This window comes from Salmo salar, chromosome 06, assembly GCF_965601325.2.
Source record: "Salmo salar chromosome 06, fSalSal1, whole genome shotgun sequence".
NCBI classification, from domain to species: domain Eukaryota; kingdom Metazoa; phylum Chordata; class Actinopteri; order Salmoniformes; family Salmonidae; genus Salmo; species Salmo salar.
Window position 1 is genome coordinate 79,230,872 of NC_138296.1, and position 21,395 is coordinate 79,252,266.

General features: G+C 42.3%; 2 protein-coding genes across 13 annotated transcripts in view; both read left to right on the forward strand.

Annotated features, from left to right (window-relative positions):
* The window catches only part of LOC106608079 (ena/VASP-like protein), a 141,544-nt gene extending 137,262 nt beyond the window's left edge, over positions 1-4,282 (forward strand). For 3 of the 5 annotated variants that reach the window (XM_045721005.2, XM_045721006.2, XM_082976997.1), the window contains exons 8-13: positions 1,951-1,990; positions 2,098-2,152; positions 2,594-2,654; positions 2,884-2,944; positions 3,035-3,092; positions 3,393-4,282. In XM_045721005.2, coding sequence (XP_045576961.1) covers positions 1,951-1,990; positions 2,098-2,152; positions 2,594-2,654; positions 2,884-2,944; positions 3,035-3,092; positions 3,393-3,430 — 313 coding nt within the window. In that variant the 3' untranslated portion in view covers positions 3,431-4,282. The remainder of the gene's footprint in view (positions 1-1,950; positions 1,991-2,097; positions 2,153-2,593; positions 2,655-2,883; positions 2,945-3,034; positions 3,093-3,392) is intronic. The other 2 variants (XM_082976996.1, XM_082976998.1) reach the window with 1 other exon arrangement.
* Positions 4,283-5,813: 1,531 nt separating this feature from the next.
* LOC106608096 (transcriptional repressor protein YY1) lies at positions 5,814-16,676 on the forward strand. Of its 8 annotated transcripts, none has more exons than XM_082976999.1 (6): positions 5,814-6,502; positions 11,537-11,738; positions 12,027-12,071; positions 12,339-12,399; positions 15,281-15,439; positions 15,586-16,676. In XM_082976999.1, the coding sequence occupies exons 1-6, from the start codon at positions 5,980-5,982 to the stop codon at positions 15,766-15,768; spliced, it is 1,173 nt and encodes a 390-aa protein (XP_082833125.1). In that variant the 5' UTR covers positions 5,814-5,979; the 3' UTR covers positions 15,769-16,676. The 8 variants fall into 8 exon arrangements, with proteins under 8 accessions (XP_082833125.1, XP_082833126.1, XP_082833127.1 ...); XM_082977000.1 differs by having other exon boundaries at positions 5,815-6,502; positions 11,537-11,699; XM_014205806.3 differs by having other exon boundaries at positions 5,816-6,502; positions 11,549-11,738.
* The last annotated feature ends 4,719 nt before the right edge of the window (positions 16,677-21,395 follow it).

The following is a 21,395-nucleotide window of genomic DNA, read 5'->3' on the forward strand; positions in this document are numbered from 1 at the left end:
CGCCTACTCATTCAAGGGTTTTTCTTTATTTTTACTATTTTCTACATTGTAGAATAATAGTGAAGACATCAAAACTATGAAATATCACATATGGAATCATGTAGTAACAAAACAAGTGTTAAACTAATCTAAATATGTTTTATATTTGAGATTCTTCGAAGTAGCCACCCTTTGCCTTGATGACAGCTTTGCACATTCTCTCAACCAGCTTCATGGAGTAGTCACCTGGAATGCATTTCAATTAACAGGTGTGCCTTATCAAAAGTTAATTTGTGGAATTTCTTTCCGTCTTTATGCATTTGAGCCATCAGTTGTGTTGTGACAAGGTAGGGGGGTATACAGAAGACAGCCCTATTTGGTAAAATACCAAGTCCATATTATGGCAAGAACAGCTCAAATAAGCACAGAGAAACGACAGTCCATCATTACTTTAAGACATGAAGGTCAGGCAATACAGAAAACTTTGAAAGTTTCTTCAAGTGCAGTCGCAAAAAACATCAAGCGCTATGATGAAACTGGCTCTCATGAGGACCTCCACAGGAATAGAAGACCCAGAGTTACCTCAGCTGCTCAGGATAAGTTCATTAGAGTTACCAGCCTCAGAAATTGCAGCCCAAATAAAGTTTAGGGAGCAGACACATCTCAACATTAACTGTTCAGAGGAAAATGTATGAATCAGGCCTTCATTGTTGAATTTCTGCAAAGAAACCACAACTAAAGGACACCAATAATAAGAAGAGACTTGCTTGGGCTAAGAAACACGAGCAATGGACATTAGACCGGTGGAAATTTGTCCTTTGGTCTGGAGTCCAAATGTGAGATTTTTGGTTCTAACCGCTGTGTCTTTGTGAGACGCTGTGTGGGTGAACGGATGATCTCTGCATGTGTATTTCCCACCATAAAGCATGGAGGAGGAGGTGTTATGGTGTGGAGGTGCTTTGCTGGTGACACTGTCTATGATTTATTTTGAATTCAAGGCACACTTAACCAGCATGGCTACCGCAGCATTCCGCAGGGATACAACATCCCATCTGGTTTGCACTTCGTGGAACTATCATTTGTTTTTCAACAGGACAATGACCCAACACACCTCCAGGCTGTGTAAGGGCTATTTTACCAAGGAGTGATGGAGTGCTGCATCAGATAACCTGGCCTCCACAATCCCCCAATCTCAACCAAATTGAGATGGTTTGGGATGAGTTGGACTGCAGAGTGAAGGAAAAGCAGCCAACAAGTACTCAGCATATGTGGGAATTCCTTCAAGACTGTTGGAAAAGCATTCCAGGTGAAGCTGGTTGAGAGAATGCCAAGAGTGTGCAAAGCTGTCATCAAGGCAAAGAGTGGCTATTTGAAGAATCTCAAATATAAGATATATTTTGATTTGTTTAACACTTTTTTGGTTACTACATGATTCCATACGTGTTAGTTCATAGTTTTGATGTCTTCACTATTATTCTACAATGTAGGAAATAGTAAAAATAAATGAGTAGGTGTTCTAAAACTTTTGACCGGTAATGTATACTAGGTGCACTTGATCTTGCACGCCCAACTAGGAAAGGAGAGGTAGGCTACTTAACTTGAAGCAGCAAATTATGAGTATGTGAATAATGCAACAAAGATGTGCTTTTAATACAATAAATATGCTAACGTATACAAAGCAGAAAGATGAACGTTTCCAAATAATCTGCGGGACAACAAAAATATTTTAATCTCAAAGTTGCCTGTCTGACCGCCCGCTCCCAACCGCAGCATGAAAAATGCTGACAGCGCCGCAATGATCTCAAGCTGGACCTGCAGGTCCCACAGAAACGTAGCTCTCTAGTTAGAACAGACATTTCTATTCAAAATAATGTCTAGTCATATGTGGAGGGGACCGTCAGACATATTGAATGTACAACTTTGATATCAAACTGAATGAGACTCTGACTAGAGGCTTCTTCTTGCCCCCAGAAGGAAAGCAGCATCAGAGAAGCCTGAGGACAACCAAATCGTGAGTGATGCTAACTGATGTTACAGTGATTATGACTCTTTTATCATTACATTTATGACTCACTTCTCCTTAGTTGACGTCAATATATCTTTCCTGTTGTTTTGCAGGATGACCCCAATAGGTCCCCTTCCCCCGGCATCAAGGGTGGACAGAACGCCACAGGTACTCCAGTCATACACAGTTTATATATATATATACATTTTTGTAATTTAGCAGATGCTCTTATAGCAGATGCGACTTACAATTAGTGCATTCATCTTAAGATAGCTAGATGAGACAACCACATATCACAGTCATAACAGGCACATTTTCCCTCAATAAAGTAGTTATCAGCAGAGTCAGTGCTAGTAGGAAAAGTGTATTTTTGGGGGAGGAGGTTTATTTAAGATCCTCCTTGAAGAGGTAGGGTTTCAGACATATACAACACAAATACACCACAATATATAGTACACAAGAACAACACTATATATATATATATATATATATATATATATATTATATATATATATATATATATATATATATACACACAATAAAATTGACATGTTGAGGTCATGTTTTTCTTACCCTGACCCCTGTCTTCTCTTCTCCTTCCCCTCTCAGATGGCGTGAAGAAGCCATGGGACAGAGCCAACTCTGCAGAGAGGTCATCACTGGTATCAAGGTGAGAACGTTGACGGACTAAGTTAGTCTGCCGACTTAGGTTTTAAAATTAGGTTATGTAATCAAGGGATTGGCTGGTTAACTGTGTAAAGGACTGTACACATTTCCCTCTGTACACTTCATGCCTTATTTGTGCACTTATAATTTTATATTGCATGTTTACTCTCATTTGTAAAATAAATATATTGAGCTACTATGTTGTGTGAGAGTGTTTTCCTTGGTTTCTGTAGGGTACGACCTGTGGGGAGTAGCAGCGACACAGATGCCTTAGACTTTGACAGAATGAAGCAGGTAAGGAGCCCTGAAGTAAATTATTGGCACATACACTTTGTGAATATGAAAACATATACCTGTTATGATTAACTTTTGTACTTGGAACAGGAAATCTTGGAAGAAGTTGTTCGTGAATTACACAAGGTGAAGGATGAGATCATTGATGGTGCGTTATCTCTCTGAGTTCCTCATTCACTTCCTCCAAGAATGTCTCCATAGGAAATGTACTGTCTGTGGCTAATATCTCTATAGTATGCAGTTTACTGCACCTATGTTTGGAACTGACCAAATGAGGTTGTTATTGGAAGAGAAGGAGAAGTGAGACATGTTATCCTCCAGATAGCACCAGAGACATAGAAACTGAAAGTAATACTGCTGATATAGTAGAGTTGGTCTCTGACAGGACAACACATCTTATCTCCATGACAAGACTTGTAACACTCCTGTTGTCTCCTCTCTCTTCCAGTTATTAGACAAGAACTGAGCAGAATCAGCACGACATAATCTTTCTTGTACCTTTTGGAACCATTGTCCCCACGGCAACCACTGCTGTGTCTGAGGAGGCAAGGAGAGGATCGAGGCCCGAACTACAACCATTTTATTTATTCTACGTTGCTGTGATGTTAAAGCAACGTGACAATGTTGCTGTAACACTACAGGAACAGTTTGTTTACGTAACGTTTGGAAGAATGGGATGGATGGAGGACACTCTCGCACTGATTTTTTTACTTTCTCTGGGCTCATTTTTCTCTCTATTTTATTTCTCTATCTGTCCGTCGGTAACCAATGTTTACTGTTCTGTTTCCCGTCTTAAAGGAAATAATTATGAAATTAAATTAAGTAACATCTTAGTTTTCTAGGAGTTTTTTATTTATAAAATGTTTGTTTGGCATTATTATTACTATCATTGTCATTAATATGACTATTATTTGTATTATTGTAGATGTAATGGTGTGAATATAAGTAGTAGTAGTTTTAGTGACGACAATAGTAACAAAATAATAATTATAATGACACTGATGATAATCATTTTATGTCAGCCTTTCATATTTTATATTGTCATTTTTTTCTCTTTTGATTTTGTTTTAAAATACAATTATAAGCACATACAGATTTATTTCTCATGACCTGACCTCAACATTTTTAAAGAGTTTTGTATCCTTTTTCGCCAAACACAATTGTGTGTGTGTGTAATCACTGACTGAAAGATTTTTTAAAACAAGTCTTGAACCTGAAAGGGAGGGTGGTATATAAACTATTGCTCTTTGGATATTGCAATCTTATGATCAAAAAAAGAATAATACACCAGAGTATTTGTGATCATGTTGTTAATAAAATGTTTATTGGCTGCAACGATATGGTGAAGTATTGTTTGTTTTATTATTTCCTTTTATGACCAAGTGCTTCCTGGTAAAAAAAAAAATATATATATATATACACTAAAATAATTTCAAATAAAACTGTGAACAATGTCTTGGAAAAATGAAATGACCTCTTTGATTGTGAGAGTTGTGTCTGTTTTTTTTAAGTTGTGCTTGATTAGCTGCTTTGATTGAGTGTTTATTCACAAGCATTCACCTAGTCAGACTGTGTATTCATACACTATGGGCCACTATGAACATAATTTGGCCTATCTGTTCCTTTTAACATATCTCTGTTTTAGTCATACTTTCTAACAACACATAACACTATCCTTTGGCGTATTCATTGGGGATCAATTTAGAGAATTGTTAAGTATAGGGATGAATGATTCCCTACATGATAGAGAACCCCATCTGTACTTCTCCATACACTTCTATCTGACTTTTCTGTAACTTGGCTTTGCATCCTCCTGATATTAATACACTCATGCAGTCAGTATACAGCACATGTAATGCCGATACATTACTGCATCACAAGAGGTGTTACACAACTATCTGGATTGAAAGGTATTTTGTCCCCTTGACTATACCGACACCTGGAGGTCAGATTAGGAGAACGCCAAAAGACCAGCTATATTTGACTAGACAAGTCAGTTAAGAACAAATTCTTATTACAATGACTGCCTACCCCAGCCAAACCCTAACGACGCTGGGCCAATTGTGTGCCAATTGTGGGACTCCCAATCACGGCCGGTTGTGATACAGCTGGAATTGAACCAGGGTCTGTAGTGACACTCGAGACAGCCCATATAGAGTATGTTTACAGAAAACATATATTTGTAGAAAACCCAAGAAACAAAAAACAACTGCAATATATCCATCCCTATTCCCTGTTGATGTGTAGTGTAATATTAAACATTCAATGAGCCTATGAAACTATGAAATACATACAATGGACTGGATGGGGCTAATGCCAGTAGGTATCCTATGTGATAGTCGTTTTCTGCATTTAAAAAAACCCCATATAAATGTCTTATGGTGCATTATGCTTAGCAGTGAGTTGGCCAATGTCATTTTGGGCCTTATTAATGTTTTAGCAAGCAAAAAAATATTCACCCTACATAATCAAAAGGAATGCAACTTTTGGTCTAAGCATCCTCACCAGACCCCCATGGGTGTTTGTGATGTTTGTGGTGTAGGAATTGGTGGCTTGTGTTATCAGAGAGGAAAAGGCGAAGCGACAGGGTTTACTCAAAAATTTGTCCACAAAAATAAAACGAAATTAGGAATTTTTGAATGGAGGTCAAGAGAGTGTCGAATTTAGTCAACAAAAAAATGTAATTGCTTATTTGCAACGTGAGGCTTATTTGTTCGACTATAAGTTCCGCAATGGTTAGGTTGTTACGAATGCACTGGTATAAGTGGAAGCAAATGGCATTTAGGCAACTATGAAAAAAACGACCTTTATCGGAGTTTTCACACGAGCATATGACCTCTCATTGGCTAGAATGGTCCCACCTGATCTCGCCTCCTCCCATCTTTGAGGACATGTATTTTCATCGTTAGAGCGGTCACTCGACTATCTTGTCAATATAATTGATCATCGAAGAGGGAGAACAGGGGCAGGGGGGTGTTTGTGGGGCAAACAAGCACAGCACAGGCTGCGTGAGAAGTAAGCTGGTAGAATTCAACATGGCATCCGGCGATACGCTTTATATTGAGGCGGACGGCTCGGAGATGCCGGCCGAACTAGTGGAGTTGCACGAGATAGAGGTGGAAACGATACCGGTAGAGACTATCGAGACTACAGTGGTCGGGGGAGACGACGACCAGCCGATGATAGCACTTCAGCCGCTGGTGTCAGACGACACGAATTCGATCCACCACCATCAAGAAGTGATCCTAGTGCAGACAAGAGAGGAAGTTGTTGGCGGGGATGATTCGGATATGCTTGCGGACGGGGGTTACGAGGATCAAATCCTCATCCCCGTCCCAGCACCCGGGGTGGAAGACGAGTACATCGAACAGACTCTGGTGACTGTAGCCGGGAAAAGCTCGGTGGGTCGGATGAAGAGAGGGGTAGGCGGCAGTAGCAAAAAAGCTGGCCAAAAGAGCTATTTGGGTGCTGTAGAACCAAGCAGTAGAAAATGGGAACAGAAGCAGGTGCAAATAAAGACTATGGAGGGGGAATTTTCTGTTACAATGTGGGCTTCGGGTAAGTCGTCGGTTCTATCTAATGTTACTGTAGCTAACGTTATCTGTGTATCTCTCTCCCCGCATTGTTCGTGCTTGGTAGTTAACTTGTGCAAGATTCTTGCCAAGAGGCCTTGTTGCAGGGCGTAGACGTTTTGCACTAGTCTATTCCTTCGTAGTTCGCCAAGCCACCTTCGAGATCACTTTTAGAAGTGCAGAAATGTGTGTCGGTTAGATTGAAATGTTTTTGTTTTGGAGGCCATGTTTTTAGATGTTGCTGGGCGCCGCCATGTTCCCCGAGAACCAGTATGGCGGCCCGAAAAAATGGCGATAGAACGGCTGGGCGAAGATGGCGGCGGTCGGGGGTACACGCGCGCTGCTGGCTCCAGGAAGTAGGCCCCGACGGCGTAACTAGCTAGTTAGGTGCCTTACGTTAACTTTGCGGATAAGTAACTACTTCAGCCGTGATTACGATATCTGGGCCAGTAACCATGTAACTTAGTTTTGTTAGATTTAAATTGCTGGCCAAATATATTGTCTTAAAAAGTTATTTCTAGCCCATTGATGCTTTTCTTCTGCATAGCCAGCTAACGTTAACTTTTTTTTTTACACGCGACAGCTAGCGAGTTCTCAATCAAGTATAGTAGCTGGCTAGCAACACAAGCTAGTAAACGTTCCTAAAAACCACGACCCTACACAGCTTGCATTGTACAAGCACCGTTTAACCGCATTTGGATTCAGCATGATTGATAAACATTCTCCGTTGGCGTGCTAGGCTAACTAGTAAACTCATAATCCTGGCGTGTAGCTACCAAGATGCGACTAGCAGCAGAGCGAGAAACAATGTTAGCTGATAAACTGCGCAGGGGGATCAAGGTGATGCATGTTCATAGTCGTTATTTTAATCAGCATCAATGATTGTATACATTGTATTTCACGGTTTTGTAAAAACAAAGCTATACTGCTAGCTACAATGTCTAGAAATATTGCTGCAGTGTTTTTTGTATTGCTGTTTTCAAACAGCTTAGTAGCCTAAAGGCCGGCAGATGGCGATATTGAGTCGTTTCACCTTACCGTCCAAACGCATTGTATGCAGCCGGCAATACACTCATATCGGACCGGTTCGTGTAACTTGTACATCACCCATTTTTGTATGCTATGTTACAAATTAGAAACACTTTGTTATGAATATGCAAAACGTCCAATATGTTTAGAATTTGCAACATGTATTATATGAATTCTAGCTAGACGGCTAACATTATCAAGCTGGCTAACATTAGTTAGGCTAAGGTTAGCTAACATAGTTGCGAAGTTGGGTGGGTGTATAACTTGAACGTCTAGCAACCCAAAGTTTGCGAGTTCAAATCTCATCTTTAGTAGGGTGGTTGGTTGGGTGTATTAAAAATCCACCCAAAACCGCTCATTTTTTGTGAACATGTTTCATTTTGTTGTTTGTAATAAGGTTGGCAGCAACATGTGAAAATCGTTGTCAAAATCTGTTGCAGCTCAAGTCGACTACAAAACCCACAATGCAATGTCTAGGTAGCTGTCTAGGTAGCTCGCTAGCAAACATAACTACACACAAAACCATAGTCAATATCAGCATGTGAAGTAGCTAGTTAGCTGTAAAATTGCTAACTAGCTACTTAAGTCTACAGTCTAACCATGTTCAACTGGCCAATTGATGTGTCTGACATTCGCAACAGCACCATGCAATGCACCCTGGACTGAAGAAGCAGACAAGTAGGAGAAATGTGTTAGACCCTCTGCAAAATTCCATATTTCTCTACATTTTACATTTTAGTAGACGCTCTTATCCAGAGCGACTTACAGTAGCGCATGCATACATTTCATACATTTTTCTCCGTACTGGTCCCCCGTGGGAATCGAACCCACAACCCTGGTGTTGCAAACACCATGCTCTACCATCTGAGCCACACGGGACCTCTATGTAGGAATATAGCAAAAAATATGATCAATGGCTCATTTGAGAGAAGCTGACCTGTGTTATGATATCATCCAGTTTTGAACATATGATAGATGTTATTGCGATCTAAAAGTCGTATTGCTATTAACTTCCAGTGTAGTGGGAGCGGCTTCATCGCAATGCTACAGTATGTCATTCCGGCGAAATGTATGCCTGCTTGAATAGCAATAAATGACCCAGGGAATCAATAGAACATTGCTCAGATGCAGAAAAATATATATTCAAAATGGGTGAATATTTACTTTAACCCCTGTGCGGCCGACATCCAGCGAAAAATCATATCGCCATTAGCATAACAACATTTAATAAAACATTTTTTTATTTTATTTTTCTCCAAATTATATCGTTTTATAGATACACCTCTCCTGAATCGAACCACGTTGTCCGATTTCAAAAAGGCTTTACAGCAAAAGCAAAACATTAGATTATGTTAGAGGAGTATATCGTAAAAGTAGCCACATAGCCATTTTCCGACCAACCACATGCATCACAAATAACCAAAAAACAGCTAAATGCAGCACTAACCTTTTACAAACTTCATCAGATGACACACCTAGGACATCATGTTACACAATACATGCATTCTTTTGTTCGATAAAGTTCATATTTGTATATAAAAACAGCATTTTACATCGGTGCGTAACGTTGACTAACTATTTTCCCCCAAATGCATCCGGTGAAATAGTGCTACAAGTAATTTACTAAATTACTATTCGAAAACATTTTTAAAATGTAATATTGTCATTCTAAGATTTATAGATGAATATCTCTTGAAAGCACCTGTAATGCCAGATTTAAAAATAACTTTACTGGGTAATCACACTTTGCGATAAAAGGAGATGCGATACTCAGAACAATAGGCTAGCAATAGCAATAGGCTAGCCATCTTGGAACAATCGCATATCACATCTAGTCTTGTATACTATTGTCAATAATCCCTTACCTTTGATTATCTTCATCCTTAGGCACTTCCAGGAATCCCAGGTCCACAACAAATGTATTTTCGTTCGAAAAAGTTAATCCTTTACGTCCCAATAGCTTGTTCTTGTTAGCGCGTTCTGAAGGCTTCACCAAAAGTTCTGACGTGCGCGGGGCTACTCTTTCAACAAAATGCATTTGTTTCTTATTTAGGTTCGTTCAAACATGTCAAACGTTGTATAACATAAATCTGTAGGGCCTTTTTCAACGAGAGCTCCAATAAGATTCGAGGGGGACAATTGCATTGTGTTTCAAAACGTTTCGAAAGGGGAGGGTAACCAGGGGCGCCGGCGTCATAATGGTGATGGCCCTCTCCGTGTGACCACGTTCCACAGCGTGTCATTCTGTCAGTTTTCACAGTAAGAGACTCAAATCACTTTGTAAAGACTGGGGACATCTAGTGGAAGCAATAGGAAGTGCTCAATGAACCATAGCTCACGGTGTGATTAATAGGCAACGTGATGAAGTTGAGTTCGCAATTCAGAATTCCACTTCCTGTTTTGATCTGTCTCGGGGTTTTGACTGCCATATGAGTTCTGTTATACTCACAGACACCATTCAAACAGTTTTAGAAACTTTAGGGTGTTTTCTATCCACAAGTATTAATTAAATGCATATCCTAGCTTCTGAGTTTGAGTAGTAGGCCGTTTAAAATGGGCACGAATTTTTTTCAAAATGCGCTGTGGCGCCCCCTATCCTAGGCGACCGTCAAGAGGTTAAGTAACAATCTGTCTTATGTAACCATACCAAACGTAACTTATAATACTAATTTCAGTGTCCCGGATTTACATTTACTATGTTACGTCTAGTCTGAGACCAGGCTGCCATGCTAGATTGGCTAATGCTACTTCCTGATGTCGGGCCCTGCTTTAAGCCAGGAGTAAACAACAGGCTGATGAAACCTGATACGCAACATCTTGGCCTAGCATTCCTAGGCATTAGCCACTCTAGCATGGTGGTGGAAGTCGTGTTTTAATAAAGAAAGTATGCATATTTTTACCTTCTCCTCATTTAAAAAGGGGCGACAGGTGGCCTAGTGGTTAGAGCATTGGGCCAGTAACCAAAAGGTTGCTAGATCGAATCCTTGGGCTGACAAGGTAAAATCTGTCATTCTGCTCCTGAACAAGGCAGTTAACCCACTGTTTCTAGGCCGTCATTGTAAATAAAAATGTGTTTTTAACTGACTTGCCTAGTTAAAGGTTAAATAAAAAAATTATAAAACAAAAGTATATATTAGTTAGGGAGGAAAGTAATGGATTTGCAGCCTGAATGGTGAATGTTTTACATACGAACCGGTCCACGGGGGATACGAGTGTATCAAGGTAGGCCTTAGTTTTGTTGGACCTGGACTACTGTTCAGTCGTGTGGTCAGGTGCCACAAAGAGGGCCTTTAGGCTCAACAGGGCAGCAATGGCTGTTCCTTAGATGTACACCGAGAGCTAACATTAATATGCATGTCAATCTTTCCTGGCTCAAAGTGTAGGAGAGATTGACTTCATCACGACTTGTATTTGTGAGTAGTATTGACATGTTCAATGGACCGAGCTGTCTGTTTGAACTACTGGCACACAGCATACCCCACAAAACATGCCACCAGAGGTCTCTTCACAGTCCAGAACAGACTTTGGGAGGCGCACAGTACTACATAGAGCCATGACTATATGGAACTCTATTCCACATCAAGTAACTCATGCAAGCAGTAAAATTTGATTTAAAAAAACCCCTGATTAAAATACACCTTATGGAACAGTGGGGACTATGAAGCAACACAAACATAGGCACAGACACGTGCCTACAAACACGATAACATACACACATGTACACATGGATTTTGTGTTGTGTATATGTGGTAGTAGAGTAGGGGCCTGAGGGCACACACTTAATGTGTTGTGAAATCTGTTGTGAATGTAATGTTTTTAAAATGTTATAACTGCCTTCATTTTTCTGGACCCCAGAAAGAGTAATTGGGATCCATAATAAATACAAATGAAACGACTCAATATCGCCATCTGCTGGCGCTTGGGCAAACTGCAATGATGTACCCCGGTCTTGTATGGCTATTTTCGGTTAAGTCCCTGCATTGTATCCTAGATGACAAAAAAGACATCGACCATGAGTCAGTTGTTGAAGAACAGATCATTGGGGAGAATTCCCCTCCGGACTACTCTGAATACATGACGGGGAAGAAGCTGCCCCCTGGAGGGATACCTGGCATCGACCTGTCAGACCCCAAACAGCTGGCAGAGTTTGCCAGGTCAGTGTCTATCTGCCTAAACGCACCTGTCCATCAAGGGTATGTACAGTGAACACACCCTCAAATAAACCCCCCTATTGTTTGGCCTAAACTCTAACACACAAATAATTTACACCTATGCTCTCTTGTAGCTCACCTTGTAAATTGGTGTTTAGAAAGATGCCAGGATTTGTGATTCTCTTCATGTTGCCTGCCTGTCTTGGAAGGCAGCACTCGATGAGGCAGCTTTTCTGTAGTAGATGCCAGCGGTATATAGCCTAATCTCCTAGGAAGGGAGTGTTGAGCCTGGATATTTCTGACTGTCCCGTTTGGATGCTGTGTTCTTAGTTCCTTCAGTGACTCTGCTGGTCCCTATGGTCAGAACTCAGTGTGGTAAGTTCTAGAGTCCATTCTACGAGAGCCTTTATATCTCTGAACACCGTCAACACACACTGACACAGAGCACTTTAACACAGTGAAAGGAGGAAACCGGCTGTTGTCAGCCATACTGGAAGACTTGCATGGGTGCTGGTTTATATTCACTGGTTAGGAATTGAACATGGTTAATTAGATTTTGTATATGGACAACATATGTTTTGAGTTCTATTCCCTGTGAATGCAATAGGCTGAAAGTTAACTCCATATCCAATGTTTTCTCAGGATGAAGCCGAGGAAGGTAAAAGAAGACGACGCGCCCAGGACGATAGCCTGCCCTCATAAAGTAAGTAGTCTGTTTCCAACGGTTTCTTTCCTGCCCAGTAGGGATGTTAAGGTACATGTATTCTCGAACGGTTCGGGGACCTCTGTTCTGTCCGCATTGTGAACCCAAATGAATATACACTGCTCAAAAAAATAAAGGGAACACTTAAACAACACAATGTAACTCCAAGTCAATCACACTTCTGTGAAATCAAACTGTCCACTTAGGAAGCAACACTGATTGACAATAAATGTCACATGCTGTTGTGCAAATGGAATAGACAACAGGTGGAAATTATAGGCAATTAGCAAGACACCCCCAATAAAGGAGTGGTTCTGCAGGTGGGGACCACAGACCACTTCTCAGTTCCTATGCTTCCTGGCTGATGTTTTGGTCACTTTTGAATGCTGGCGGTGCTTTCACTCTAGTGGTAGCTTGAGATGGAGTCTACAACCCACACAAGTGGCTCAGGTAGTGCAGCTCATCCAGGATGGCACATCAATGCGAGCTGTGGCAAGAAGGTTTGCTGTGTCTGTCAGCGTAGTGTCCAGAGCATGGAGGCGCTACCAGGAGACGGGCCAGTACATCAGGAGACGTGGAGGAGGACGTAGGAGGGCAACAACCCAGCAGCAGGACCGCTACCTCCGCCTTTGTGCAAGGAGGAGCAGGAGAAGCACTGCCAGAGCCCTGCAAAATGACCTCCAGCAGGCCACAAATGTGCATGTGTCTGCTCAAACGGTCAGAAACAGACTCCATGAGGGTGGTATGAGGGCCCGACACCCACAGGTGGGGGTTGTGCTTACAGCCCAACACCATGCAGGACGTTTGGCATTTGCCAGAGAACACCAAGATTGGCAAATTCGCCACTGGCGCCCTGTGCTCTTCACAGATGAAAGCAGGTTCACACTGAGCCGGACGCTGACAGAGTCTGGAGACGCCGTGGAGAACGTTCTGCTGCCTGCAACATCCTCCAGCATGACCGGTTTGGCGGTGGGTCAGTCATGGTGTGGGGTGGCATTTCTTTGGGGGGCCGCACAGCCCTCCATGTGCTCGCCAGAGGTAGCCTGACTGCCATTAGGTACCGAGATGAGATCCTCAGACCCCTTGTGAGACCATATGCTGGTGCGGTTGGCCCTGGGTTCCTCCTAATGCAAGACAATGCTAGACCTCATGTGGCTGGAGTGTGTCAGCAGTTCCTGCAAGAGGAAGGAATTGATGCTATGGACTGGCCCGCCCGTTCCCCAGACCTGAATCCAATTGAGCACATCTGGGACATCATGTCTCGCTCCATCCACCAATGCCACGTTGCACCACAGACTGTCCAGGAGTTGGCGGATGCTTTAGTCCAGGTCTGGGAGGAGATCCCTCAGGAGACCATCCGCCACCTCATCAGGAGCATGCCCAGGCGTTGTAGGGAGGTCATACAGGCACGTGGAGGCCACACACACTACTGAGCCTCATTTTGACTTGTTTTAAGGACATTACATTAAAGTTGGATCAGCCTGTAGTGTGGTTTTCCACTTTAATTTTGAGTGTGACTCCAAATCCAGACCTCCATGGGTTAATAAATTGGATTTCCATTGATTATTTTTGTGTGTTTTTTGTTGTCAGCACATTCAACTATGTAAAGAAAAAAGTATTTAATAAGATTATTTATTTCATTCAGATCTAGGATGTGTTGTTTAAGTGTTCCCTTTATTTTTATGAGCAGTATATAATAAATGCAACCACTCGGCCTGTGGGCTATGCCTACGCTGCGTTGTATGCCCCTCGTGTAAACCTGAGCTGAAAACATTTCAGGTTATTCTGTTACAACAACTAGAGCATATGCGCATGTTATCAAAATTCAAACCTTAATTGGCGCATTTCAAACTGTGCTTTTGTGTGGCGCAGCCGGCAACTACTTCTGTATGGTGGTGGGGCTGACAAACCAGGAGGATTCTCCATCGCGTAAATCTCCAGTTTGGGAACATTTTGTCTTCTCAGTAGCTTACAACGGCAATGGACCGAGAGCATGTCACCACTGCTCAACGAGAATAGCCTATGCAGCTGCCAACACCTCAAACATGACACATTTTATGCCGACATCACCACAGTATTCCTACCACTGGAAGATGGAAACACACAAAAAAAACGCAGCTTAGTCTCTCCTCTGCATTCAAGCAGCTCTTCACAGCCGATTCTGACCGGGCCAAAGAAATTACAAGAGTGATGGGTATGTTTATAGCCGCAGATATGCGCACATTCTCAGTGGTTGAGAAGAATCGGGGGTTTGAGCATCTCGTGAAAGTGCTCAGACCACGTTAAACTTCGCCCTCTTGTACTCATTTCAGCACAGGTAGTACCCAGTCTATATAAGCAAGCTGAAGTTGTCAGTGAACTGTTGCGCTTGCTACAGATGGATGGACCTCCAGGGCTACAGAGAGCTACTTAACAGTGACAGCCCATCACATTAACCCAGAGTGGGAAATGAGAAGTACATATTTTTCTCTTTGCAAGAAAAATTCTAGCATAGGCCTACACAATGTCTGAGCCATGTTTACATATTTATTTCACACAGATATTGCACTTTATTTTAGTGTCGTTTAAGAAAATGCCATAATGTTGGTATTCCTAAATGTGCTCTCATCAGGTATTATGACTCATGATCATACATTAAGACATGCATTAAGAAATACTTTCCTAATATTGAGTTGGTGAGCAGTTGTTTGGGGATAACTGCCTTGCTCAAGGGCAGATTATTGCACCTTGCTGGCCCGGTGTACACCTACACCAACCTTTCAGTTACTGGCCCGCTCTTAACCGCTTAGCTAGCTGACGCTGTAGCAGATGTCCTTAATGTTTTGTACACTGTGTATATGGAATCAGGTATACCAACACGTTCTATAAATCTCTCCCTTAGGGCTGCACAAAGATGTTCAGGGACAATTCAGCGATGAGGAAGCATCTCCACACCCACGGGCCTCGTGTGCACGTCTGTGCCGAGTGTGGCAAGGCCTTCGTAGAGAGTTCCAAACTCAAACGTCACCAACTCGTTCACACAGGGGAGAAACCCTTCCAAGTACGTACCTGGTCTGCATAAATTCTGCTAGGACATTGACGCAAAAAGACATGCATGTAGAGTAACTGCACACACATTTACCATTGACTCCTATATCCTAATACACCTCTCCTTTTGTCCATCCATGTTCTCCTTCCTGTGTGCAGTGTACCTTTGAGGGCTGTGGGAAGAGGTTTTCGCTGGACTTTAACTTGCGCACACACGTTCGTATCCACACCGGAGACAGGCCCTACGTATGCCCCTTTGACGGCTGCAATAAGAAGTTTGCCCAGTCAACCAACCTCAAGTCTCACATCCTCACACACGCCAAAGCCAAAAACAACCAATGAGAGCCCTCCGACCTGCCCTAAGTCCCACCCCCACAGCAGCATCTTAACGACACCACACGTCAAACCACCTTTGATGAAAGAAGGAAATGATTGAAAAATACTTTTTGATAAATACGGAGATTAAATTCTCCCTTCTCCTATTGGTTGGCTGAAGAACACAGTGGCACTCTTCAAAAAGATGAAACCCCTCTCCCAACCTTCCACCCCTCCTCTCTCCTCACTTCATAGCGGCTTCATGTTTATTGCCATAAATATGGAACTGATGGACTAACATCAGACTATTCTTTCTGCCATGGAGCTGCATGAGAGAGGGAGCAATCAGGCTGTTTTTCCACTTTCAGCATAGATTTTAATTTTCTATTTCTACAAGTGTGCATATTGTACACTTATTTTGGGATATGTTCAGTAATACAATTTGATTATGTTTTTTCCCCCTGAGTATTTAGATCCACTTACCGTATGATAGTCCTGGCAAGACGTAAGTTACTGTATCGTCACATTGCTTCAAAGTATTTTCTGAAAATGTTTTGGTTTGCATCTTAATCTTTACTTTTGGTTGTATTCCTTCTAACTATTAAATCATCTTGTATACTTGTATTGTATGGCTGTTGAAATTATGTAGACTGTGATAGAGGTGTGATTTTTAAATTGTTAACCAATTTAACTTTTAGTCATGAGTTGATTTATCTTTTTGATGAATTGTCACCTTTGCTGAGAAACATGTCCCTACCGTTGATTCACTGCGAGCCTGTCTATTCTAATACTAAAATGCATTAAATAAAATCGCCAGAGTGACCATCTGTTTCTTTGTTAGAATGTAATGTACAGGCGTCGTCAACCATGAACTTTCTTTGTTGATATTTACACCCATGCATTTCAACGGCCCACAATAAAAATGTCATCCCAAATCTGTGTTTTTCCACTAATTTCTAGGCCTGGTGTGAGGGTGGCGTGTTCTCGTAAGTGTGGTGAAATACCTATTGCTTGCCTATACTGGAGACATGGGGCCAATCCCAAATCAATCTCTAAGCCCTATGCACTTGTGGAGATCTGAGAGGATTTGATTGGTTTAGTCAATATGGTGAAACTTTCACCTAGCCTATTTAGAGAGCAAGGTGGAGCTGTTGCCATATTACTAACACCTGTCAAATCCTCTGATCTCCAGGAGCACATGGAGCGTAAGGGTCGATTTGGCTTTGGGAAATAGCTTATTGCTTGTCTATACCTGAGACATAACTCTCCTATACCTGAGAGAAATGGCCATCCTTTCAAATGTATATGAAGTGCCCAGGGGAAGAAGGTAGGTGCTAGGGGTCGATTTGGAACAGTCCCATCGGTTAATACAAAGTCCAAAGGCAGGTGTTTTGTGCTGTTCTGCATGAGCTGCAGATTTTTCCTTGTACCTCAGCATCCGGCTGTTCCTGCCTCCTGGAACTCTTGGTCGGCTGTTCCTGCTTCCAGGAACTCTTGGTCGGCTGTTCCTGCTTCCAGGAACTCTTGGTCGGCTGTTCCTGCTTCCAGGAACTCTTGGTCGGCTGTTCCTGCTTCCTGGAACTCTTGGTCGGCTGTTCCTGCTTCCTGGAACTCTTGGTCGGCTGTTCCTGCCTCCTGGAACTCTTGGTCGGCTGTTCCTGCTTCCAGGAACTCTTGGTCGGCTGTTCCTGCTTCCAGGAACTCTTGGTCGGCTGTTCCTGCTTCCAGGAACTCTTGGTCGGCTGTTCCTGCCTCCTGGAACTCTTGGTCGGCTGTTCCTGCCTCCTGGAACTCTTGGTCGGCTGTTCCTGCTTCCAGGAACTCTTGGTCGGCTGTTCCTGCTTCCAGGAACTCTTGGTCGGCTGTTCCTGCTTCCAGGAACTCTTGGTCGGCTGTTCCTGCTTCCAGGAACTCTTGGTCGGCTGTTCCTGCTTCCAGGAACTCTTGGTCGGCTGTTCCTGCTTCCAGGAACTCTTGGTCGGCTGTTCCTGCTTCCAGGAACTCTTGGTCGGCTGTTCCTGCCTCCTGGAACTCTTGGTCGGCTGTTCCTGCCTCCTGGAACTCTTGGTCGGCTGTTCCTGCTTCCAGGAACTCTTGGTCGGCTGTTCCTGCTTCCAGGAACTCTTGGTCGGCTGTTCCTGCTTCCAGGAACTCTTGGTCGGCTGTTCCTGCTTCCAGGAACTCTTGGTCAGTTGCTCATCAATGATCACTACCTACATGCTGCAACCAGTCTGACCGTAGCCAGTTTTACTGACACTCTGTGGCGAAGTTGAGAAAATCCTTCAAAACAGCCTTCACACGTTTAGGAAATGTTGTTTACTCTTCTCTGCATGATGTGATATCAGTTCAATGCTTTGCTTTCTGTTAGTGCTGCTAAACCCAACTGAAAAAGACACCACTTCGACTACCATGGAATTATGAAAGCCTAATATATCTTCGAACGCATCACAATTTGCTCCCGGGTGCCATACTACTATGGCTGACCCTGTAGGACACCACGTAGGTGACAAAAAAACTACAATTTTTGTTTAGGTTGAATACTAAATGGTGACATTCAATACCCTGTGTCTCAAACTATTTGAGAGCAAGTTTCATTATAGGCTTACCTAGGATCATATCTAGATCTGTTTTTGGGACATGAACAATGACATTTTCACCATATGGTAAGCGTCTCCATTGTAGTCGTGTGTCCATGGTGCTGAAACCCCTGTCGTGACAGTGATAGCCAAATCCGAGCCAGCATATTGCATAGGTAGGCCATACAGCTGGTTTCCTTACCCCCTGGTAGTTAATTGATTCATGCCACTGATTAGCCAGAAATGTCTCACACCTGCTGTCAGCTCTGAATCAGTCTGTGATAAGACGGGAAGAATGGGAAGTAGCCTACTTCTGTTCTGACCTTGAGATCCTGATTTGAGAAAAGGGTGCCTGGGCTATCTGTGCAGCAGAAACCTATAACCTCTGTATGCACTGACACAAAGACTGGTATAGATAGACTGGTCAATGCTTAAATGAAAATGCTCTCTTAATGTCCATGGCTTACTGACAGACTAAACAGCATTTGCGTGATTTCAACAAAGTATTGGTTTCTTGTTTTCTCTTTCCCAAATTCACCTTGAATGGATCTAACTCAACTGAAACAAGAATAAAATGGTTACAAAGATCTCTTACAGAGAAAAGGGAAAGTAGGCTACTTATGTATTCCCTCTCAAAAACTACATCTGCTTCTTAAACACGGCACAGGAATCACAGGTACCTCTAACACCTAGTTGAAATTCACAAACTGTCTGTCCATTCCATCGGATCAAACGACAGCGCATGGGGATGCGACATTCTGATTGGTGCCTAAAGCAACTATCTTAAAGAGACACGTGTTACTTCTTCCTACCTGTCTGGCTGTGTGTGTACCCATAATTGAAAATCTTGCTCAGGCAGTATTCTGCTTATTTATGGTGCATTCATTCAGGCAATTGGCTGTTTTGATTGACAAAGGCAAGAGTGGTAAAGCACGCTACTTGTTATGCAACTGAAATCTGTAAAGCCATCAACACCTGCTCTCTTAGATGCTTATTTCATTAGGCTCTTTTCTCCCATGAGGCAATGACCCCTCTGGTTTTTGTGATGTATTGCAGAAAGGTTAGCCTGGACACCATTGTGTTGGTCTCTGCTTTAGACAACTCTTCTAGATTGTTGTTGCCAAGCAGGGGCGGAAATCACGGGGGGGACACGACCCCCCCATCCTGGGAAAAATATGATTTGTCCCCCCCAATATATCACTGAAACATAACTATGTAATTTAAATAATATTAATAATACGCAATGAAAGCAATTGTGCTGATTATAGACACTTAATAGCTCGTTTTTAAGTTTCAAAAGATTGAGACCCCCCCCACCCTTTGCCTGGTTTGATCCACTGCCAGTTCCTTAGCTTGCGAGGTAACGTAGAGGTCGTATCTACTGTCTGAAAGGCACTCAATGCACATAACTGACGTGAGGTTAATCCAGTCAATCGCGCACACACACTAGCTGAATATGCAGAGCTAGCGCGCAAATATTAACTATTAAGCTAGCTAGTACCTATTCCATTTATGTGGCGTCGTCAAAGATGGAATCTTTGCTATCGTCAATTTATTCCAGATCAGCATGCATGTAAGTTAGTGCTTCAAAGTCCCTGTGATAAGGTTAGCGATAAACTGAACAGAACTACACTCTCTTCTACCATTGTTTTAAATATATTTAATGGTCTCGTTGCAAAAGCTAAATTGTCGCAAGGGAACTTTTATTTATATATTTTATTTCACCTTTATTTAACCCGGGTAGCAAAGATTATAGCAAACACCACTGAATTGGTGCTCGCTAGCTTTGCAAATTCAGCTATTGTTAGAAGCCAGCCAATATGAAACAAACGATTAACATTACAAAAGGTTGCAGCATATGTTGTGTAAATGGTGAACTCATACAGCTGTCAACTCTTGTCACTGCAATCCGTTTCACATTTGCTAGCTACCTTTTAGATCGAAGCCCAAATAGAATGATAGAAGATAAGATGATAGAAGCCCATCTCCTACTGTAAATAACCTACATACTGTGTGTGTGTAGCCAACCAGGTAGAAAAATGGCAGAAAAAAAGATGGACATCAGAGTATTTTTCAGTACACCAAAACGCAAAGTAAGAACCCTAGTAGCCTAATATCTCAAAGACTAGTTGATAAAATGTTCATAAGAAAGAAATGAAATTCTAATGGAAATGTTTCACAATGATGTCATTAGGCAGAGCAGGCAACAGATGGCACACAGACAGCAGAGTTGGGGACAGATATGCAGGGACAGACTGGCAGAGACAGGGAGTCTCAGGTAAATTTGTTGAGTCTTTGTTTGGCAACATTATGAAAGGTTCTCAATTTTTTTGACTTGTAAAATAGGAACATAATTGGAAAATGCCATGGATACCCCCACTCTCAACTTAAACTGGTGACTGAACTAAGATTTGTTAAAGGCAATGGTATTGCTGTTGTGATTAGTTGTGTAGTTTTGGGTACCGGTAGTTAGGAGTACGGCAAACACCTTATTTCTTTGGTTCCTCAATATACATTTACCATATTAAACGTAGGCTATGTGTTACGGCACTACTTTTGGTGTCCCCCTCAGGAATTGCTCTTGAGAAAATGTAATGTAATTGTCCCCTCCAAAGTTGATATCAGATTTTCGCCCCTGTTGCCAAGTCAACAATTCTGGCCTTCACCACATCTAACGGTTGGATTCTTTCATAAAAATGTATTTTGAGACTTAACACTATAGGGAATGCTTGGGTTACATATCAAACCCAATACTAACTGGGAGGGAAGAATATATGCAAAGCATACAGCACTACATCTTTCCCACGCAAATGTAAAGTAGAAAATCCAACAGGATTCCACCCGGGCCTTTTTTTGATCTATTATTTTACATTCTTTAATGATGTCCCCGATCCTTGCGCTGCTCTGCCTTGTGAGCATATGCATGTGCGCGCGTGCCCATGGTATCAATTTCCATTCGATGCGTTTTCCTATTACAGGCTGCTTCCCAAAGGAAATCCTATTCCCCACCCAGTCTATTCCCCACGCCATCTATTCCCCACGCCGTCTATTCCCCACCCAATCTATTCCCCACACAGT

Excerpts from the sequence above, each read along its gene's own strand:
- LOC106608096 (XM_082976999.1), top strand. The coding sequence starts at position 5,980 with ATGGCATCCGGCGATACGCTTTATATTGAGGCGGACGGCTCGGAGATG. Across the intron at positions 12,400-15,280 it reads CGATAGCCTGCCCTCATAAA|GGCTGCACAAAGATGTTCAG; the intron begins GTAAGTAGTCTG and ends TCTCTCCCTTAG. Across the intron at positions 15,440-15,585 it reads CAGGGGAGAAACCCTTCCAA|TGTACCTTTGAGGGCTGTGG; the intron begins GTACGTACCTGG and ends TCCTGTGTGCAG.